This window comes from Carcharhinus amblyrhynchos, unplaced genomic scaffold (assembly GCF_965287045.1).
Source record: "Carcharhinus amblyrhynchos unplaced genomic scaffold, sCarAmb.v2.hapA chromosome_204, whole genome shotgun sequence".
In the NCBI taxonomy this organism is placed as follows: Eukaryota; Metazoa; Chordata; class Chondrichthyes; order Carcharhiniformes; family Carcharhinidae; genus Carcharhinus; species Carcharhinus amblyrhynchos.
In genome coordinates this window covers 265,724-286,729 of record NW_027649944.1, presented here as the reverse complement: position 1 = coordinate 286,729, position 21,006 = coordinate 265,724, and the positions used below count along the sequence as shown (strand labels likewise).

The window sequence follows — 21,006 nt, the reverse complement described above, 5'->3', positions numbered from 1 at the left end:
CAGTGTCTCTGTACGCTGGGAGGTGTGTGTCGGGGTGTCTCTGTACACTGGGAGGTGTGTGTCGGGGTGTCTGTACGCTGGGAGGTGTGTGTCAGTGTCTCTGTACACTGGGAGGTGTGTGTCAGTGTCTCTGTACGCTGGGAGGTGTGTGTCAGTGTCTCTGTACACTGGGAGGTGTGTGTCAGTGTCTCTGTACGCTGGGAGGTGTGTGTCAGTGTCTCTGTACGCTGGGAGGTGTGTGTCGGGGTGTCTGTACACTGGGAGGTGTGTGTCAGTGTCTCTGTACACTGGGAGGTGTGTGTCAGTGTCTCTGTACACTGGGAGGTGTGTGTCGGGGTGTCTCTGTACACTGGGAGGTGTGTGTCGGGGTGTCTGTACACTGGGAGGTGTGTGTCGGGGTGTCTGTACACTGGGAGGTGTGTGTCGGGGTGTCTCTGTACACTGGGAGGTGTGTGTCAGTGTCTCTGTACGCTGGGAGGTGTGTGTCGGGGTGTCTCTGTACACTGGGAGGTGTGTGTCAGTGTCTCTGTACGCTGGGAGGTGTGTGTCGGGGTGTCTCTGTACACTGGGAGGTGTGTGTCGGGGTGTCTCTGTACACTGGGAGGTGTGTGTCAGTGTCTCTGTACACTGGGAGGTGTGTGTCAGTGTCTCTGTACACTGGGAGGTGTGTGTCAGTGTCTCTGTACACTGGGAGGTGTGTGTCGGGGTGTCTCTGTACACTGGGAGGTGTGTGTCAGTGTCTCTGTACACTGGGAGGTGTGTGTCAGTGTCTCTGTACACTGGGAGGTGTGTGTCAGTGTCTCTGTACACTGGGAGGTGTGTGTCGGGGTGTCTCTGTACACTGGGAGGTGTGTGTCGGTGTCTCTGTACGCTGGGAGGTGTGTGTCGGTGTCTCTGTACGCTGGGAAGTGTGTCTCAGTGTCTCTGTACACTGGGAGGTGTGTGTCGGGGTGTCTGTACACTGGGAGGTGTGTCGGGGTGTCTGTACGCTGGGAGGTGTGTGTCAGTGTCTCTGTACGCTGGGAGGTGTGTGTCGGGGTGTCTCTGTACACTGGGAGGTGTGTGTCAGTGTCTCTGTACGCTGGGAGGTGTGTGTCGGGGTGTCTCTGTACACTGGGAGGTGTGTGTCAGTGTCTCTGTACGCTGGGAGGTGTGTGTCGGTGTCTCTGTACGCTGGGAGGTGTGTGTCAGTGTCTCTGTACACTGGGAGGTGTGTGTCAGTGTCTCTGTACACTGGGAGGTGTGTGTCGGGGTGTCTGTACACTGGGAGGTGTGTCGGGGTGTCTGTACGCTGGGAGGTGTGTGTCAGTGTCTCTGTACACTGGGAGGTGCGTGTCAGTGTCTCTGTACACTGGGAGGTGTGTGTCGGTGTCTCTGTACACTGGGAGGTGTGTGTCGGGGTGTCTCTGTACACTGGGAGGTGTGTGTCGGGGTGTCTCTGTACGCTGGGAGGTGTGTGTCAGTGTCTCTGTACACTGGGAGGTGTGTGTCAGTGTCTCTGTACACTGGGAGGTGTGTGTCAGTGTCTCTGTACACTGGGAGGTGTGTGTCGGGGTGTCTGTACACTGGGAGGTGTGTGTCGGTGTCTCTGTACACTGGGAGGTGTGTGTCGGTGTCTCTGTACACTGGGAGGTGTGTGTCAGTGTCTCTGTACACTGGGAGGTGTGTGTCAGTGTCTCTGTACACTGGGAGGTGTGTGTCGGGGTGTCTCTGTACACTGGGAGGTGTGTGTCAGTGTCTCTGTACACTGGGAGGTGTGTGTCGGTGTCTCTGTACACTGGGAGGTGTGTGTCAGTGTCTCTGTACACTGGGAGGTGTGTGTCGGGGTGTCTCTGTACACTGGGAGGTGTGTGTCAGTGTCTCTGTACGCTGGGAGGTGTGTGTCGGGGTGTCTCTGTACACTGGGAGGTGTGTGTCAGGGTGTCTTTACGCTGGGAGGTGTGTGTCGGTGTCTCTGTACACTGGGAGGTGTGTGTCGGGGTGTCTGTACACTGGGAGGTGTGTGTCGGGGTGTCTGTACACCGGGAGGTGTGTGTCGGGGTGTCTCTGTACACTGGGAGGTGTGTGTCGGGGTGTCTCTGTACACTGGGAGGTGTGTGTCGGGGTGTCTCTGTACACTGGGAGGTGTGTGTCGGGATGTCTCTGTACACTGGGAGGTGTGTGTCAGTGTCTCTGTACGCTGGGAGGTGTGTGTCAGTGTCTCTGTACACTGGGAGGTGTGTGTCAGTGTCTCTGTACACTGGGAGGTGTGTGTCAGTGTCTCTGTACACTGGGAGGTGTGTGTCAGTGTCTCTGTACACTGGGAGGTGTGTGTCAGTGTCTCTGTACACTGGGAGGTGTGTGTCGGGGTGTCTCTGTACACTGGGAGGTGTGTGTCGGGGTGTCTGTACACTGGGAGGTGTGTGTCAGTGTCTCTGTACACTGGGAGGTGTGTGTCAGTGTCTCTGTACACTGGGAGGTGTGTGTCAGTGTCTCTGTACGCTGGGAGGTGTGTGTCAGTGTCTCTGTACACTGGGAGGTGTGTGTCGGGGTGTCTGTACACTGGGAGGTGTGTGTCGGGGTGTCTCTGTACGCTGGGAGGTGTGTGTCGGGGTGTCTGTACGCTGGGAGGTGTGTGTCAGTGTCTCTGTACACTGGGAGGTGTGTGTCAGTGTCTCTGTACGCTGGGAGGTGTGTGTCAGTGTCTCTGTACGCTGGGAGGTGTGTGTCAGTGTCTCTGTACGCTGGGAGGTGTGTGTCGGGGTGTCTGTACACTGGGAGGTGTGTGTCAGTGTCTCTGTACACTGGGAGGTGTGTGTCGGGGTGTCTGTACGCTGGGAGGTGTGTGTCAGTGTCTCTGTACACTGGGAGGTGTGTGTCGGGGTGTCTGTACACTGGGAGGTGTGTGTCAGTGTCTCTGTACACTGGGAGGTGTGTGTCGGGGTGTCTCTGTACGCTGGGAGGTGTGTGTCAGTGTCTCTGTACGCTGGGAGGTGTGTGTCAGTGTCTCTGTACACTGGGAGGTGTGTCGGGGTGTCTGTACACTGGGAGGTGTGTGTCAGTGTCTCTGTACACTGGGAGGTGTGTGTCAGTGTCTCTGTACACTGGGAGGTGTGTGTCGGTGTCTCTGTACACTGGGAGGTGTGTGTCGGGGTGTCTGTACACTGGGAGGTGTGTGTCAGTGTCTCTGTACACTGGGAGGTGTGTGTCAGTGTCTCTGTACACTGGGAGGTGTGTGTCGGGGTGTCTGTACACTGGGAGGTGTGTGTCAGTGTCTCTGTACACTGGGAGGTGTGTGTCAGTGTCTCTGTACGCTGGGAGGTGTGTGTCGGGGTGTCTGTACACTGGGAGGTGTGTGTCGGGGTGTCTGTACACTGGGAGGTGTGTGTCGGGGTGTCTCTGTACGCTGGGAGGTGTGTGTCAGTGTCTCTGTACACTGGGAGGTGTGTGTCAGTGTCTCTGTACACTGGGAGGTGTGTGTCAGTGTCTCTGTACACTGGGAGGTGTGTGTTGGGGTGTCTGTACACTGGGAGGTGTGTGTCGGGGTGTCTGTACACTGGGAGGTGTGTGTCAGTGTCTCTGTACACTGGGAGGTGTGTGTCAGTGTCTCTGTACACTGGGAGGTGTGTGTCAGTGTCTCTGTACACTGGGAGGTGTGTGTCAGTGTCTCTGTGTACAGTGGGGTCTGTGTTGGGGGACATTGTATCCAGTCCCACTCCCATCTGAGCAGTCTTTTCAGATAGTTATCCCTGTTCCCTTTTGATTGCCTCAATCAAACCTGCCTGCACCCTGAGAAGTTTGTTCCAGACTCCAAGCACCCTCTGGGTGAGGACATTTTCCATGAGCACTGACTCCTTTTGCCCCTTATTTGAAGGGGGAGCTATTTCTCACTATTTATCCTGTCCCTACCTCAGGATCTTGAATATCTTGATCAAGTCTCCTCCCAGCCTTCTTTTCCCCAAGGAAAACAATCCCAATCTATCCTCATAGCTACAGTTCGATATTTTGGAATCATTCTTGTAAATCTCCAGTGTCTTCATATCCTTCCTTAAATATGGTTCAGAACTAGAGGCAGTTTCCTGATGAGGTCTAACTAGTATCTTCTACAAGTTCAACATGAACATGTAGTCTGTGTGCCTATTAATGAAATCTAAGATACTATATGCTTTATTAACCTCTCTCATTGCCCTGCCACCTTCAATGACCCATACGCATATATACCAAGGCCCCTGTTCCTGCAGCTCCTTTACAGTTTCTCTTTTGTTTTAGGGCTGAAAATGAATCACCTCATCTCAGCACGAAACTTTACCCGCCACTTGTCCCAATCCACCGACATGTCTATATCCTTGAAGTTCAAGGCTGTTCTCATTAATACTTAATGTGCAAAGAATAAAGAAAATTATAGCACAGGAATAGGCCCTTTGGCCCTCCAAGCCTGCATTGAGCATGCTGCCCGACTGAACTAAAACCCCAAAAGAGAACAAAGTAAATCACAGCACAGGAACAAATCTATAAGTCATCTATAAATTTTAAAATAAAGCACCAACACCAGAATAAGTCACTAATATATCAGGAAGAGTAAAGTCTCAGCGCTGACCCCTGGGGAGCTCCCCTACAAACCCTCCTCCAATCTCAAAAACAACCATTTGTCATTACTCTGCTTCCTGACACTCAGTCCATTCCTTATCCAAGGATCTCCCTTCCCTTTGATTCCAGGAGCTGGAATTTTGCTCACAAGTCTGTTCTGTGAAGCTGTATCAAGTGTCTTTTCAAAATCCATATACATCACTTCAACAGCATTTCTCTTATCAGCCTTTCTCCGCAAAATACTCCAGTCAGGTCGGGTTTGCACCGAACACAATCCCACCCAGGCCCTACCCCCATATCCCCACATATTTTACCCACTAATCCCTCTAACCTAAGCATCTCAGGACACTAAGGAGCAATTTTATCATGGCCAATCAACCTAACCCGCACATCTTTGGACTGTGAGAGGAAACCCACGCAGACACGCGGAGAATGTGCAAACTCCACACAGACAGTGACCCGAGCTGGGAATCGAACCCAGGACCCTGGAGCTGTGAGGCAGCAGTGCTAACCACTGTGCTACTGTGCCGTGCTAAGTTAGCTAGGTTCTTGATTAATAAGGGGATCAGGGGTTATGGGGAAAAGGCAGGAGAACGGGGTTGGGAAAAATATCAGCCATGATTGAATGGGGGAGCAGACTCGATGGGCTGAGTGGCCTCATTCTGCTCCTATATCTTATGGGTGCTGGGAGTCTGGAACTCTGCCTGAAAGGCTGGTTGACCCAGATACCCTCATATTTGTGTATTTGTAACACCAAGGCACACACCATATGACCTGGGCCTGCAAAATCTCACTAACTGTCCTGGATGAAGACAATTCACCCCTCATTAACCTGTCTCTCCACCCTCTCTCCACTCACATTGTCTGTACCTGGAAAGACCTGATTACCTGTTAAGACTCACATTCCAACCATTATCTTTAAATTGAGGCTGTGTCTATATACGCCCTGTTTGTGAACCCAACTCTCCACTCACCCGATGAAGGGGCAGTGCTCCGAAAGCTTGTGCTACCAAATAACCCTGTTGGACTTTAACCTGGTATTGTGAGGCTTCTTACAAAGCATAGAAGGACGTGGGCCAAACGCTGAAAAATGGGATTTTTTATTATTAATTCTTGGGAGATGGGCGTCGCTGGCTGGGCCAGTATCTACTGCCCATCCCTAGTTTCCTGAGGGCAGTTGAGTGTCAGCCACATTGCTGTGGCTGTGTAGACACATGTAGGTCAGACCAGCTAAGGACAGCAGATTTCCTTCCTAAAGGACATTAGTGACCCGGATGGATTTTTCCGACAATCGACAATAGTTTTGTGGTCGTCAGTTAGGTGGTTTATCTTTGATCGGTGCAGATGTGATGGGCTGAAGGGCCTTTTCTGTGCTGTACACCTCTAAGTTTCTCTACCAGTGAAGTCACACACAGGTCCTAAGGGCTGCTAATTCCACACTGGCTTCGAGCTGTTTCTGCATTATCACTGCGCTCAAAGTACATTCACGCTGTGTCAACTGGTGTTGTCAGACTTTTTACTCAGTCAAGTGCTCAGAGCTTGTTATCTGTGAAAGCAGCTTCCCAGTCAGATAAAGTGCAGTAAGCAGCTGATAATAACCGCTGATATCTGACACAGACACACTCCACATCTGCCCGAGGCACAGAATGCCTGCTTTCGGAAAGCTGTGCGTCTGCAGCAGTCAACAGCTTCCGTTCACTAATCGGGGCTGCAAACTCTCATAACCGTTGTTCAGAAAACACGGGACAGAGAGGAGGAGTGGCAGATTCCAGCTACTGCTTCATTTATCAAGCTGAGAGAAGGGAATTACAGCGCTGGCAGCAGCCAGGGGAGGAGCTCAGAAGCACTGGGCTCCCCTGGGCAGAGCGCTGCCTCTGACGGGGCTCTCTCTTCACTGCGCTCTCTCCCCCAGGCGGAGCTCTCTCTCCCAGGCGGAGCTCTCCCTCACCACCCCAGGTGAGGCTCTCCCTGGACAGAGCGCTGCCTCGGACGGGGCTCTCTCTCCCAGGCGGAGCTCTCTCTCACCACCCCAGGTGAGGCTCTCCCTGGGCAGAGCGCTCCCTCAGACGGGGCTCTCTCTCCCAGGCGGAGCTCTCTCTCACCACCCCAGGTGAGGCTCTCCCTGGACAGAGCGCTGCCTCGGACGGGGCTCTCTCTCCCAGGCGGAGCTCTCTCTCACCACCCCAGGTGAGGCTCTCCCTGGGCAGAGCGCTCCCTCGGACGGGGCTCTCTCTCCCAGGCGGAGCTCTCTCTCACCACCCCAGGTGAGGCTCTCCCTGGGCAGAGCGCTGCCTCGGACGGGGCTCTCTCTCCCAGGCGGAGCTCTCTCTCACCACCCCAGGTGAGGCTCTCCCTGGACAGAGCGCTCCCTCGGATGGGGCTCTCTCCCCCAGGCGGAGCTCTCTCACCACCCCAGGTGAGGCTCTCCCTGGGCAGAGCGCTCCCTTGGACGGGGCTCTCTCCCCCAGGCGGAGCTCTCTCTCACCACCCCAGGTGAGGCTCTCCCTGGGCAGAGCGCTGCCTCGGACAGGGCTCTCTCTCCCAGGCGGAGCTCTCTCTCACCACCCCAGGTGAGGCTCTCCCTGGACAGAGCGCTCCCTCGGACGGGGCTCTCTCCCCCAGGCGGAGCTCTCTCTCACCACCCCAGGTGAGGCTCTCCCTGGACAGAGCGCTGCCTCGGACGGGGCTCTCTCCCCCAGGCGGAGCTCTCTCTCACCACCCCAGGTGAGGCTCTCCCTGGGCAGAGCGCTCCCTTGGACGGGGCTCTCTCTCCCAGGCGGAGCTCTCTCTCACCACCCCAGGTGAGGCTCTCCCTGGGCAGAGCGCTGCCTCGGATGGGGCTCTCTCTCCCAGGCGGAGCTCTCTCTCACCACCCCAGGTGAGGCTCTCCCTGGACAGAGCGCTCCCTCGGACGGGGCTCTCTCCCCCAGGCGGAGCTCTCTCTCACCACCCCAGGTGAGGCTCTCCCTGGGCAGAGCGCTGCCTCGGACGGGGCTCTCTCTCCCAGGCGGAGCTCTCTCTCACCACCCCAGGTGAGGCTCTCCCTGGGCAGAGCGCTGCCTCGGACGGGGCTCTCTCTCCCAGGCGGAGCTCTCTCTCACCACCCCAGGTGAGGCTCTCCCTGGACAGAGCGCTCCCTCGGACGGGGCTCTCTCCCCCAGGCGGAGCTCTCTCTCACCACCCCAGGTGAGGCTCTCCCTGGGCAGAGCGCTGCCTCGGATGGGGCTCTCTCTCACCATCCCAGGTGAGGCTCTCCCTGGGCAGAGCGCTGCCTCGGACGGGGCTCTCTCTCACCGTGCTCTCTCTCTCCCCCTGGGTGGAGCTCCAGTGCCCCCCACTAAAGCGGGGCACTCCCTCCCTCCCCACCCCCAGGCGGGGCTCTCTAGCGCTGTGCTCTCTCCCCCAGGTGGAGCTCCAGTGCACCCCCCCCCCCCCCACCCCAGGCAGGGACTCAGCCCGCCCCGGCCAAAATGGGGTTCTCTAGCGCTGTGCTGTCCCCCCCCCACCCCGTGGGGCTCTCTAGCACTGTGCTGTCCCCCCCCACCCCGTGGGGATCTCTAGCACTGTGCTGTCCCCCCCCCACCCCGTGGGGATCTCTAGCACTGTGCTGTCCCCCCCCACCCCGTGGGGATCTCTAGCACTGTGCTGTCCCCCCCCACCCCGTAGGGCTCTCTAGTGCTGTGCTGTACGCCCCCCCTCCCCCCCTCACCACGCGGGGCTCTCTAGCACTGTGCTGTATGCCCCCCCCACCCCGTAGGGCTCCCTAGTGCTGTGCTGTACGCCCCCCCACCCCCCCCGTCACGCCCCCATCATTGCAGAGCCTCTGGCTCTGATCTTCAGGTCGTCGTTGGTCACCGGTATAGTACCAGAAGATTGGAGGTTAGCGAATGGTGTCCCATTGTTTAAGAAGGGGAACAGAGACTTCCCTGGGAATTATAGACCGGTGAGTCTTACTTCTGTTGTGGGCAAGGTTTTAGAAAGAATTATTAGGGATAGGATTTATAGTTATTTGGAGAGTAATGAATTGATTGGAGATAGTCAGCATGGTTTTGTGGCGGGTAGGTCGTGCCTTACTAACCTTATTGAGTTTTTTGACAAAGTGACCAAAGAGGTGGATGGGGGTAAGGCAGTTGATGTGGTATATATGGATTTTAGTAAGGCGTTTGATAAGGTTCACCATGGTAGGCTTCTGCAGAAAATGCAGATGTATGGGATTGAGGGTAATCTAGGAAATTGGATCAGGAATTGGCTAGCAGATAGGAGACAGAGGGTGGTGGTTGATGGTAAATATTCGTCATGGAGTTCGGTTACGAGTGGTGTGCCTCAGGGATCTGTTTTGGGGCCACTGCTGTTTGTAATTTTTATAAATGATCTGGATGAGGGTATAGTTGGGTGGATGAGTAAATTTGCTGATGACACCAAAGTCGGAGGTGTGGTAGATAGTGAGGAAGGGTGTCTTAGTTTACAGGGAGACTTGGACAAGTTGCAGAGCTGGGCCGAGAGGTGGCGGATGGAGTTTAATGCGGAAAAGTGTGAGGTAATTCACTTTGGCAGGAATAACAGATGTGTAGAGTATAGGGCTAACGGTAGGACTCTGAGTAGTGTGGATGAACAGAGGGATCTAGGTGTATGTGTACATAGATCCCTGAAAGTTGGGAATCAAGTAGATAAGGTTGTTAGGAAGGCATACGGTGTTTTGGCGTTTATTGGTAGGGGGATTGAATTTAGGAGCCGCAGCGTCATGTTGCAACTGTACACAACTCTGGTGCGTCCGCACTTGGAGTATTGTGTGCAGTTCTGGGGGTACGGAGGGAGAGGAGTTTGTGAAATGTGTTATGGAAGGGTCGCTAGAACAGTATGTAACTAGCCCGACTAGGGGAGGGGCTATACTGGATTTAGTGTTGGGAAACGAGCCGGGGCAGGTGGGTGAGGTAGAGGTAGGCGAACATGTGGCAAACAGTGACCACAAGTCCGTCTACTTTAGGATAAAAATGGAAAGGGACGAGTGCCGTCCGAACGGGAGTGTGCTGAACTGGGGAAAGGCGAGCTATAGCAGGATTAGGAGGGAGCTGCAGCAAACTGACTGGGAGGGACTGTTAGCTGGCAAGTCCACGGTTGGCAAGTGGGAGGCTTTTAGGGACAAAATGAAATGGTTGCAGGGGAGGTATGTTCCGGTTAAGCGAAAGGATGGGAAAGGTAGGATTAGAGAGCCGTGGATTACGGGGGATATTGAAGACTTGGTCAGGAAGAAGAGGGAGGCGTATGTTAGGTCAAAACAAATGGGTACGGAGTGTGCGCTGGAGGAATATAGAGAGAGTAGGAGGGAGCTAAAAAGGGGAATTAGAAGGGCGAAGAGAGGGCATGAGATGGCTTTGGCTGGTAGGATTAAGGAAAATCCTAAGGCATTTTATTCCTATATTAGAGGCAAGAGAGTAGTTAGAGGGAAAATTGGTCCTCTTAGGGACAAGAGTGGAGAGTTGTGTATTGAGTCGGAGGGAATGGGGGAGCTCCTGAATGAATACTTTGCGTCGGTATTCACGAAGGAGAGGGGTTCGGAATCGTGCGGTCTCTTGGAGGGAGCGGAGGTTCAGTTGCAGGATATAGTTATTACGAGAGAGGAAGTGCTAGGGCTTTTAGGTAGCGTAAGGACGGATAAAGCTCCGGGGCCTGATGGTATTTATCCCAGGCTGCTTAGGGAGGCAAAAGATGAAATTGCTGGGCCTCTGGCGCACATCTTTGTCTCTTCTTTGGACACAGGTGAGGTCCCAGAAGACTGGAGGGTAGCAAATGTGGTCCCGTTGTTCAAAAAAGGTAGTAGGGATAACCCTGGGAATTATAGGCCGGTGAGTTTGACGTCGGTGGTAGGGAAATTAATGGAAAAAATACTTAGGGGTAGGATGTATGAGCATTTGGAGCGTTGCGATCTGATTAGGGATACGCAACATGGCTTTGTTAGAGGGAGGTCTTGCCTTACGAATCTGGTGGAATTCTTTGAGGAGGTGACAAAAACGGTTGACGATGGGAGAGCCGTTGATGTCATCTATATGGATTTCAGTAAGGCGTTTGACAAAGTCCCTCACGGTAGGCTGGTAGAAAAGGTTAAGGCGCATGGGATACGAGGCCAGGTAGCTAGGTGGATTGAGAACTGGCTGGGAAATAGGAGACAGAGGGTAGTTGTGGAGGGGACCTTGTCGGGCTGGAGGCCAGTGACCAGTGGTGTGCCGCAGGGCTCGGTACTGGGACCTCTCCTCTTTGTAGTCTACATAAATGACTTAGAAGAGGGCGTAGGTGGTGTGATCAGCAAGTTTGCTGATGACACCAAGATGGCAGGGTTGGCGGGTACGGAACTGGATTGTCAGGTGATACAACAGGATATAGATAGGTTGGTGCAGTGGGCAGATAGGTGGCAGATGGCATTTAATCCTGACAAATGCGAGGTGATGCATTTTGGACGGAATAATGCAGAGAGGAGCTATGTGATAAAAGGTAGGCCGATTAGGAGTATAGACGTACAGAGGGACCTGGGAGTGCAGGTTCACAAATCCATGAAGGTTGCGTCACAAGTGGAGAACGTTGTTAGGAAGGCTTATGGGATGTTAGCCTTTATAGGAAGGGGCTTAGAGTATAAAAGCTGCCGTCTAATGCTTCAGTTATACAGAACGTTGGTTAGACCGCATTTGGAGTACTGCGTCCAGTTCTGGTCACCTTATTACCGGAAGGACGTGGAGTCTCTGGAAAGGGTGCAGAGGAGGTTTACCAGGATGTTGCCTGGCATGGGGGGACTGGGTTACGAGGAGAGATTGAAGAAACTGGGGCTATTCTCCTTGGAAAGACGGAGATTGAGAAGGGACATGATAGAGGTATATAAGATACTGAAGGGAATAGATAGAGTTAATAGTGAGAGACTGCTCCCTAGACTGGGTACGAACACGAGAGGTCATCACTTAAGGGTGAGGGGGGGGAGGTATAATTTGGAGGTGAGAAGAAGGTTCTTTACGCAGAGAGTTGTGGGGGTCTGGAATGCGCTACCGAGTAGGGTGGTGGAGGTAGGAACGTTGGACTCGTTTAAGATGCAGTTAGATAGGCACATGAGTGAAACGAGAATGGAGGGATATGGTAGGGGCTATTAAATAGGGTTAAACCTCGGGAGACACCGGAAGGGCAGGCTGTATGATTAATATTTTTTGTCTTTATTCCACAGGTGGAGGTCCACCTCGTGTCAAGCGAGGGGCATGCACACGGCGGGTCGTGCGTGGGCTGCTCTTGGAAGTCCAGGAGTGGCCTAGTACTTCGTGTCGGTGTGTGTGCTTGATCCTGGACCGATAGACGGGCTCCACAACAGCTCAGTGACTAGCACTGCTGGCTGTGCAGATACATGGATTTGGGCCTGTGTCTGTGGGAGTTTGTGCATTCTCCCTGTGGTTGCGTGGGTTTCCTCCGGGTGCTCCGGTTTCCTCCCACACCCCAAAGATGTGCTCTTAGGCTAATCGGTTTCCACCACATTGACACTATTTCTTCCCTGAATCTGACTGAGTAGGGTCCCATTCGTAGACATGCAGGGTAAAATAGGTGTAGGGTGATGCGGCGGTGTGGGCTCGTTGGGCCGAAGGGCCTGTTTCCCGTGCTGGGTTGTTCTTTGTTCTTTGTTTTGTTCTTTGTTCTGGTCCCCACATTATAGGAAGGATGTGGAGGCTTTGGAGAGGGTGCAGAGGAGGTTTACCAGGATGTTGCCTGGTATGGTGGGGAGGTCCTATGAGGAGAGACTGAGGGATTTGAGGTTGTTTTCATTAGAAAGAAGGCGGCTAAGAGGGGACCTTATTGAAACATATAAGATGATTAGAGGTTTAGATAGGGTGGACAGTGATAGCCTTTTTCCTCGGATGGAGAAAGCTAGCACGAGGGGGCATTGCTTTAAATTAAGGGGTGGTAGTTATAGGACGGATGTCAGAGGTAGGTTCTTTACCCAGAGGGTGGTGAGGGATTGGAATGCCCTGCCTGCTGCAGTTGTAAATGCGCCTAGTTTGGGGGTGTTTAAGAGATCCGTGGATAGGTTTATGGATGGAAAGGGTTTGGTTTAGGTTAGAGGGTCATTGCTTTTTAACTGGTCGGCGCAACATCGTGGGCCGAAGGGCCTGTTCTGCGCTGTAATGTTCTATGTTCTATGTTCTAAGGATGTTGCCTGGACTGGGAGGCATGCCTTATGAAGTTAGGTTGAGGGAGCTGGGACTCTTTTCCCTGGAGAGACGAAGGTTGAGAGGCGACCTGATAGAAGTTTACAAAATGTTGAGAGGAATAGATAGGGTGGATTCTCAGAGGCTATTTCCCCGGGTTGAAATGGTTGCTACGAGAGGACACAGATTTAAGGTGCAGGGAGGCAAGTACAGAAGTGACGTTAGGGGTAAGTTTTTCACTCAGAGGGTGGTGAGTGAATGGAATCGGCTGCCGTCAGTGGTGGTGGAGGCGAACTCGCTGGGGTCTTTTAAAAGACTTCTGGATGAGTATATGGGATTTAATGGGATTGGGGGTTATAGATAGGTCTATGGATTGGTAGGTGTTGATGTGATCGGCGCAACTCATGGGCCGAAGGGCCTGTTTGTGCTGTAGTGTTCTATGTTCTAAGAGGTGGCAAGTCCCTCCATCAAACCCTATCTAACTCTAAATTAATAACCCACTGGAGTTTAATCCGGACAAATGTGAGATAATGCATTTTGGAAGGTCTAATACAGATAGGAAATATACAGTAAATGGCAGAACCCTTAAAAGTATTGACAGGCAGAGGGATCTGGGTGTACAGGTACACAGGTCACTGAAAGTGGCAACGCAGGTGGAGAAGGTAGTCAAGAAGGCACACGGCATGCTTGCCTTCATCGGCCGGGGCATTGAGTTTAAAAATTGGCAAGTCATGTTGCAGCTTTATAGAACCTTAGTGAGGCCACACTTGGAATATAGTGTTCAATTCTGGTCACCACACTACCAGAAGGATGTAGAGGCTTTAGAGAGAGTACAGAAAAGATTTACCAGGATGTTACCTGGTATGGAGGGCATTAGCTATGAGGAGAGGTTGGAGAAACTTGGTTTGTTCTCACTGGAGTGATGGAGGTTGAGGGGAGACCTGATAGAAGTCTACAAGATTATGAGAGGCGTGGACAGAGTGGATAGTCAGAAGCTTTTTCCCAGGGTGGAAGAGTCAATTACTCAGGGGCACAGGTTTAAGGTGTGAGGGACAAGGTTTAAAGGAGATGTACGAGGGAGATTTTTTACACAGAGGGTGGTGGGTGCCTGGAACTCGTTGCCGGGGGAGGGAGTGGAAGCGGATACGGGAATGACTTTTAAGGGGTGTCTTGACAAATCCATGAATAGGATGGGAATAGAGGGATATGGTCCCCGGAAGGGAAAGGGTTTTAGTTCAGTCGGACAGCATGGTCGGTGCAGGCTTGGAGGGCCGAAGGGCTGAAGGGCCTGTTCCTGTGCTGTAATTTTCTTTGTTCACTGCTCTCTGAGGAACAGAATTCCACAGATTAACATTTCCCTGAGAAAAAACATCTTTCCTTCACTCAGTATTTAAACAGTAGATCTCTCATTCTTAAACTGTGTACCCTGCTTCAACAAGGAGAAACACCCTCTCAGCATTCACCCTCAGGATCCTCTCCCTCGCACACTCAATTACACTCGGTACAAACCTACCCAACCTTCCTTCAGAACCCACAATCTTCATCCCAGAAATGAGTGAAGTGAACCTTCTGAGCTACTGCTCAAACAATTACACCCTTTTTCACATAAGGAGAGCTACAGTATTCCAGATGTAACCTCACTAAGGTCCTTTACACTGCAGTAAAACTGCCCTATTTTATCTTCCATTCTCCTTATAGTAAACACCAACATTTCATTTCTCTCCATAATCACCTGCTGTCGCTGCATGTGGTTCATGTACCAGAACACCCAGATCCCTCTGTACCTCAGAGTTCTACAATCCCTCCATTTAAGCAGTGTGCTGCTTTGCTATTCATTTCATAGAAATACAGAGAGAGGGAGCATGGTACACCCGAAACTGGTGTGTGACACACTGACTCAGGGACTTTGCACCTAGCTGCCTAGTCCTATGTATGGGGGCAGGTGACTCTGGAACACACATGTAACTCCTGTCCATTATAGGAATTACAGGCCTGGATGAAACAGATGGCAAGCTGCTCCGGGAAGCAAGGGAGAAACTAGCAGAAGCTTTGATCATCATCTTGCAATCCTCTCTGGATTGAAGGGTGGCAGATGTTGTTTAAAAAGGGAGGAGGGGATAGATATACACTGAGCATCTGGGTAATGGAACAGAGTCTGAGAGGCAGGAGAAATTTTAATTCTGAAAGATAAATTAATTCCGAACAGTCAACACAGAGCAGATTTGATGGGCCGAACAGCCCAATTCTGCTGTGTCTTATGAATGTCCCCCATCTTCTCCTGGAGCAGAGGTCACTGGATGTAAATCAGGAACCATTTCCTGTTGACTGTCCACAGCACTATGTCTTCCTGCTGAAGTACCTGGAACTTTTGCTGTCTCCGAGTCACACTGTGTGATTGTGGTGTCTCTGAATGACTCTTCCATTCCTCACTTTCACTACACTTCAGCTGAGAATAGCTCTGGGAAACAGTGTCACTACTGCACAGTTTGTTACCATAGAGAGCACACCAGTGGTTTCACTCTCAGACTATCCACAGAGACACAGACACGAGCTCACACACTGACCTGGTTCCTCCAAACAGGATTATTTTGTCTCCAACCATACAGCAACATTGCCTTCGTCGAGGGCAGGGCCCTTTGCCCTTGGGCTCCACCTTTCTCCACGTTGCGGACTCTGAAAGGGAAGCAGCCCATCAGCGACACAATGAATTTGCCTCCAATGTGAAGCCAGGATTACCTCTCCTAGATCACCAGTCGATGGATATTACCGCCTGCTAGACAGACTACAAAACAGGACAAGAATCTCTGAACCACGACACAGGGAAACTTTCACCTAATCACCACTCGGAAAGCTGGACAAAGAGCTGTCCATCCAGAGGAAGCCTGGGATCTGGAGTGGATCAAACACTGGGATTCAGGCCCGTGCCCCCTCACCAACAATAAAACAACAGCAGCACACACAACTGGCACAGCGGCAACACTCCCTACAGTCATTCCCGTCCCACTGACCATCTCCCTACAGTCATTCCCGATCCCACTGGGAATCTCCCTACAGTCATTCCCGATCCCACTGGGAATCTCCCTACAGTCATTCCCGATCCCACTGGGAATCTCCCTACAGTCATTCCCGATCCCACTGGCAATCTCCCTACAGTCATTCCCGATCCCACTGGGAATCTCCCTACAGTCATTCCCGATCCCACTGGGAATCTCCCTACAGTCATTCCCGATCCCACTGGCAATCTCCCTACAGTCATTCCCGATCCCACTGGGAATCTCCCTACAGTCATTCCCGATCCCACTGGGAATCTCCCTACAGTCATTCCCAATCCCACTGGGAATCTCCCTACCGTCATTCCCCGTCCCACTGGACATCTCCCCACAGTCATTCCCATCCCACTGACCATCTCCCTACAGTCATTCCTGATCCCACTGGGAATCTCCCTACAGTCATTCCTGTCCCACTGGACATCTTCCTACAGTCATTCCCCGTCCCACTGGGAATCTCCCTACAGTCATTCCTGATCCCACTGGACATCTCCCTACAGTCATTCCCGATCCCACTGGACATCTCCCTACAGTCATTCCCGATCCCACTGGGAATCTCACTACAGTCATTCCCCATCCCACTGGACATCTCATTCCCAATCCAATTGGGAACTCCCTACAATCATTCCTGATCCCACTGGGAATCTCCCTACAGTCATTCCCATCCCACTGGGAATCTCCCTACAGTCATTCCTGATCCCACTAGGAATCTCCCTACAGTCATTCCTGATCCCACTAGGAATCTCGCTACAGTCATTCCAGATCCCACTGGGAATCTTCCGACAGTCATTCCTGATCCCACTGGGAATCTCCCTACAGTCATTCCCCGTCCCACTGGGAATCTCCCTACAGTCATTCCCAATCCCACTGGGAATCTCCCTACAGTCATTCCCGATCCCACTGGGAATCTCCCTACAGTCATTCCCGATCCCACTGGACATCTCCCTACAGTCATTCCCGATCCCACTGGGAATTTTCTTACAGTCATTCCCTGTCCCACTGGACATCCCCCCCCTACAGTCATTCCCAATCCCACTGGGAATTTTCCTACAGTCATTCCTGATCCCACTGGGAATCTCCCTACAGTCATTCCCGCCCCACTGGAAATCTTCCTACATTCCCCGTCCCACTGGGAATCTCCCTACAGTCATTCCCCGTCCCACTGGGAATCTCCCTACAGTCATTCCCCATCCCACTGGACATCTCCCCACAGTCATTCCCAATCCAATTGGGAATCTCCCTACAGTCATTCCCGATCCCACTGGGAATCTCCCCACAGTCATTCCACGTCCCACTGGGAATCTCCCCACAGTCATTCCACGTCCCACTGGGAATCTCCCTACAGTCATTCCTGATCCCACTGGGAACTTCCCTACAGTCATTCCCCGTCCCACTGGGAATCTCCCTACAGTCATTCCCCATCCCACTGGACATCTCCCCAGTCATTCCTGATTCCACTGGACATCTCCCTACAGTCATTCCCGATCCCACTGGACATCTCCCTACAGTCATTCCCGATCCCACTGGGAATCTCCCTACAGTCATTCCTCGTCCCACTGGACATCTCCCTACAGTCATTCCCAATCCCATGGGGAATCTCCCTGCAGTCATTCCCGTCCCACTGGACATCTCCCTACAGTCATTCCCAATCCCATGGGGAATCTCCCTGCAGTCATTCCCGATCCCACTGGACATCTCCCTACAGTCATTCCCAATCCCATGGGGAATCTCCCTACAGTCATTCCTCGTCCCACTGGACATCTCCCTACAGTCATTCCCGATCCCATGGGGAATCTCCCTGCAGTCATTCCCGTCCCACTGGACATCTCCCTACCGTCATTCCTGATTCCACTGGAATCTCCCTACAGTCATTCCTGATCCCACTGGGAATCTCCCTACAGTCATTCCCATCCCACTGGGAATCTCCCTACAGTCATTCCTGATCCCACTAGGAATCTCGCTACAGTCATTCCTGATCCCACTGGGAATCTCACTATGGTCATTCCCGTCCCACTGGACATCTCCCCACAGTTATTCCCAATCCCACTGGACATCTCCCTACAGTCATTCCCGGTCCCACTGGCAATCCCCCTACAGTCATTCCCTGTCCCGTTGGACATCTCCCTACAGTCATTCCCGTCCCACTGGACATCTCCCTACCGTCATTCCCGATTCCACTGGGAATCTCACTACAGTCATTCCCGTCCCACTGGACATCTCCCTACCGTCATTCCCGATTCCACTGGGAATCTCCCTACAGTCATTCCTGTCCCACTAGGAATCTAGTAACATAGAACATTACAGCACAGTACAGTCCCTTCGGCCCTCAACGTTGTGCTGAGCTTTGTCCAAACCCAAGATCAAGCTATCCCATATCCCTGCCCCACTGGGAATCTCCCTACAGTCTTCCTGTCCCATTGGGAATCTCCCCAGACAGTCCCAATCCAACTGGGAATCTCCCCAGTCAGTCCTGATCCCACTGGGAATCTCCCCAGTCCTGATCCCAATCCCACTGGGAATCTCCCCAGTCATCCCGGATTGATATATAATAAAAGCTTTCCCAGAAATGAAATGAAGAGAGAGGATGTTGGATGATAAGAGGTGTTAACTGTGAGGTTCACCCTCTGTAAATAAACTCAAACTCTGAAACTTCGAGACACTATTCCTGCCTCAAATAATTAAAACCTCAAAGGCAGCAATTGCTGGCCTAGCCGGCAGCACTCACATCCTGCGATGGAATATAAAACATGACAAGACCTGGAAGAGGATTGCTCACTTACCAGGACTATATTTCCACAGGTCATTAAAGTGTCGGTCTAATCTTGCATTGTACCCACCAAATATGTACAGTTCACTGTTGTAGGTAACTGCAGGAAAGGAAGGGAAGAGGTTAGAACGGGGCAATAGGCAGCACTATGGGCTGAGTGACTTCACTCCAGCATCCCACACAAGGAGCCAACCCTCCAAATAAAGTCTGAGTACCAGCTGGCTCTGAGCTGGGGCAGCGGGGAAGAGCAGCAGCAAGGCTGTACGCCCAATGTAACGTGGGGGCAGTGGGAAAAGCAGCAGCAAGGCTGTACGCCCAATGTAACATGGGGGCAGTGGGAAAGAGCAGCAGCAAGGCTGTACGCCCAATGTAACATGGGGGCAGTGGGAAAAGCAGCAGCAAGGCTGTACGCCCAATGTAACATGGGGGCAGTGGGAAAGAGCAGCAGCAAGGCTGTACGCCCAATGTAACATGGGGGCAGTGGGAAAAGCAGCAGCAAGGCTGTACGCCCAATGTAACGTGGGGGCAGCAGCAAGGCTGTACGCCCAATGTAACATGGGGGCAGCGGGGAAGAGCAGCAGCAAGGCTGTACGCCCAATGTAACATGGGGGCAGCGGGGAAGAGCAGCAGCAAGGCTGTACGCCCAATGTAACATGGGGGCAGCGGGGAAGAGCAGCAGCAAGGCTGTACGCCCAATGTAACATGGGGGCAGCGGGGAAGAGCAGCGGAGAACCTGGTTTGATTTGATTTACTATTGTCACATGTATTGAGATATAGTGAAAAGTATTGTTTCTTGCACGCAATACAGACAAAGCATACCCTTCATAGAGAAGGAAAGGAGACAGTGCAGAATGTAGTGTTACAGTCATAGCTAGGGTTTAGAGAAAGATCAACTTAGTGCAAGTTAGGTCCATTCAAAAGTCTGACAGCAGCAGGGAAGAAGCTGTTCTTGAGTCGATTGGTATGTGACCTCAGACTTTTGTATCTTTTTCCCGATGGAAGAAGGTGGAAGAGAGAATGTCCGGGGTGTGTGGGGTCCTTAATTACACTGGCTGCTTTGCCGAGGCAGTGGGAAGTGCAGACAGAGTCAATGGATGGGAGGCTGGTTTGTGTGATGGATTGGGCTACATTCATGACGTTTTGTAGTTTCTTGTGGTCTTGGGCAGAGCAGGAGCCCATACCAAGCTGTGATACAACCCGAAAGAATGCTTTCTATGGGGCATCTGTAAAAGTTGGTGAGAGTCATTGTTGACATGCCAAATTTCCTTAGTCTTCTGAGAAAGTAGAGGTGTTGGTGGGGCTTTCTTAACTATAGTGTCAGCATGGGGGGGGAGGGCGGGGGGAGCCAGGACAAGTTGTTGGTGATTTGGACACCTAAAAACTTGAAGTTCTCGACCCTTTCTACTGCCTGGCGACGTAGACAGGGGCATGTTCTCCTTTACGCATCCTGAAGTCGATGACAATCTCCTTTGTTTTGTTGACATCGAGGGAGAGATTATTGTTGCCACACCAGTTCACCAGATTCTCTATCTCATTCCTGTGCTGTCTCGACATTGTTTGAGATCCGACCCCACTACGGTGGTGTCATCAGCAAACCTGAAAATTGATTTGGAGGGGAATTTGGCCGCACAGTCATAGGTGTATAACGTGTATAGTAGGGGGCTGAGAACACAGCCTTGTGGGGCACCGGTGTCGAGGATGATTGTGGAGGAGGTGTTGTTGCCGATCCTTACTGATTGTGGTCTGTGAGTTAGGAAGTTCAGGATCCAGTCACAGAGGAAGGAGCCGAGGCCCAGGTCACAGAATTTGGAGGAATTGGAGGAAGTATATTAGTATTAGGAAGAGGAAGTATTGAAAGCAGAATGTCAGATAGAAAACAGAGTTGGAACCAGAGGGATCTGGGTGTTCCGGTGCATGAATCACATAAAGCTAGCAGGCAGGTCCAACAAGTAATTATAAAGGTAAATGACATTTTGGCCTTTATTGTAAAGGGTTGGGGTTTAAAATAGGGAGGTTTTGTTGTAATTGTACAGGGTGTTGGTGAGGCCTCACCTGGAATACTGCATCCTAAAAAAGGATACAGTAACATTGGAGGCAGTCCAAAAGGGATTCACCAGGCTAATTCCTGGGATGAGGGGGTTGTCCTAACAAGAGACTAAATAGTCTGGGTCTGTATTCCTTGGAGTTTAAGAACCTTATTGAAATATCAAAGATGCTGAGGTAGACTGCTCCATCGCAAGCAAAATCCATCACCTCGCACTTATCAGGGTTAAATTCCATCTGCCCATCTGAGCAACCCATCTATAACCCTTCCTGTAACCCATCTTCTTCACTATTAACTTCCCTACCAATCTTGGTGATATTGGTGAACTTGCTTCCCATTCTCCACAAATTCATTTATATCATTGATATAAAACACAGGAACATAGGAACTAGGAGCAGAAATTGGGAAATC

At 52.0% G+C, this 21,006-nt stretch overlaps 1 protein-coding gene across 5 annotated transcripts in view; it reads right to left on the bottom strand.

Annotated features, from left to right (window-relative positions):
• The window catches only part of klhdc3 (kelch domain containing 3), a 128,689-nt gene that overhangs the window by 28,459 nt on the left and 79,224 nt on the right, over positions 1-21,006 (bottom strand). For all 5 annotated transcript variants that reach the window (XR_013885919.1, XM_080183269.1, XM_080183268.1 and 2 more), the window contains 2 exons: positions 18,565-18,651; positions 15,302-15,410 (listed from right to left, as the gene is read on the bottom strand). Coding sequence is in view for 4 of the 5 variants with exons in the window: in XM_080183269.1 (XP_080039395.1) it covers positions 15,302-15,410; positions 18,565-18,651 (196 nt within the window). In the remaining variant the exon portion in view is untranslated. The remainder of the gene's footprint in view (positions 1-15,301; positions 15,411-18,564; positions 18,652-21,006) is intronic.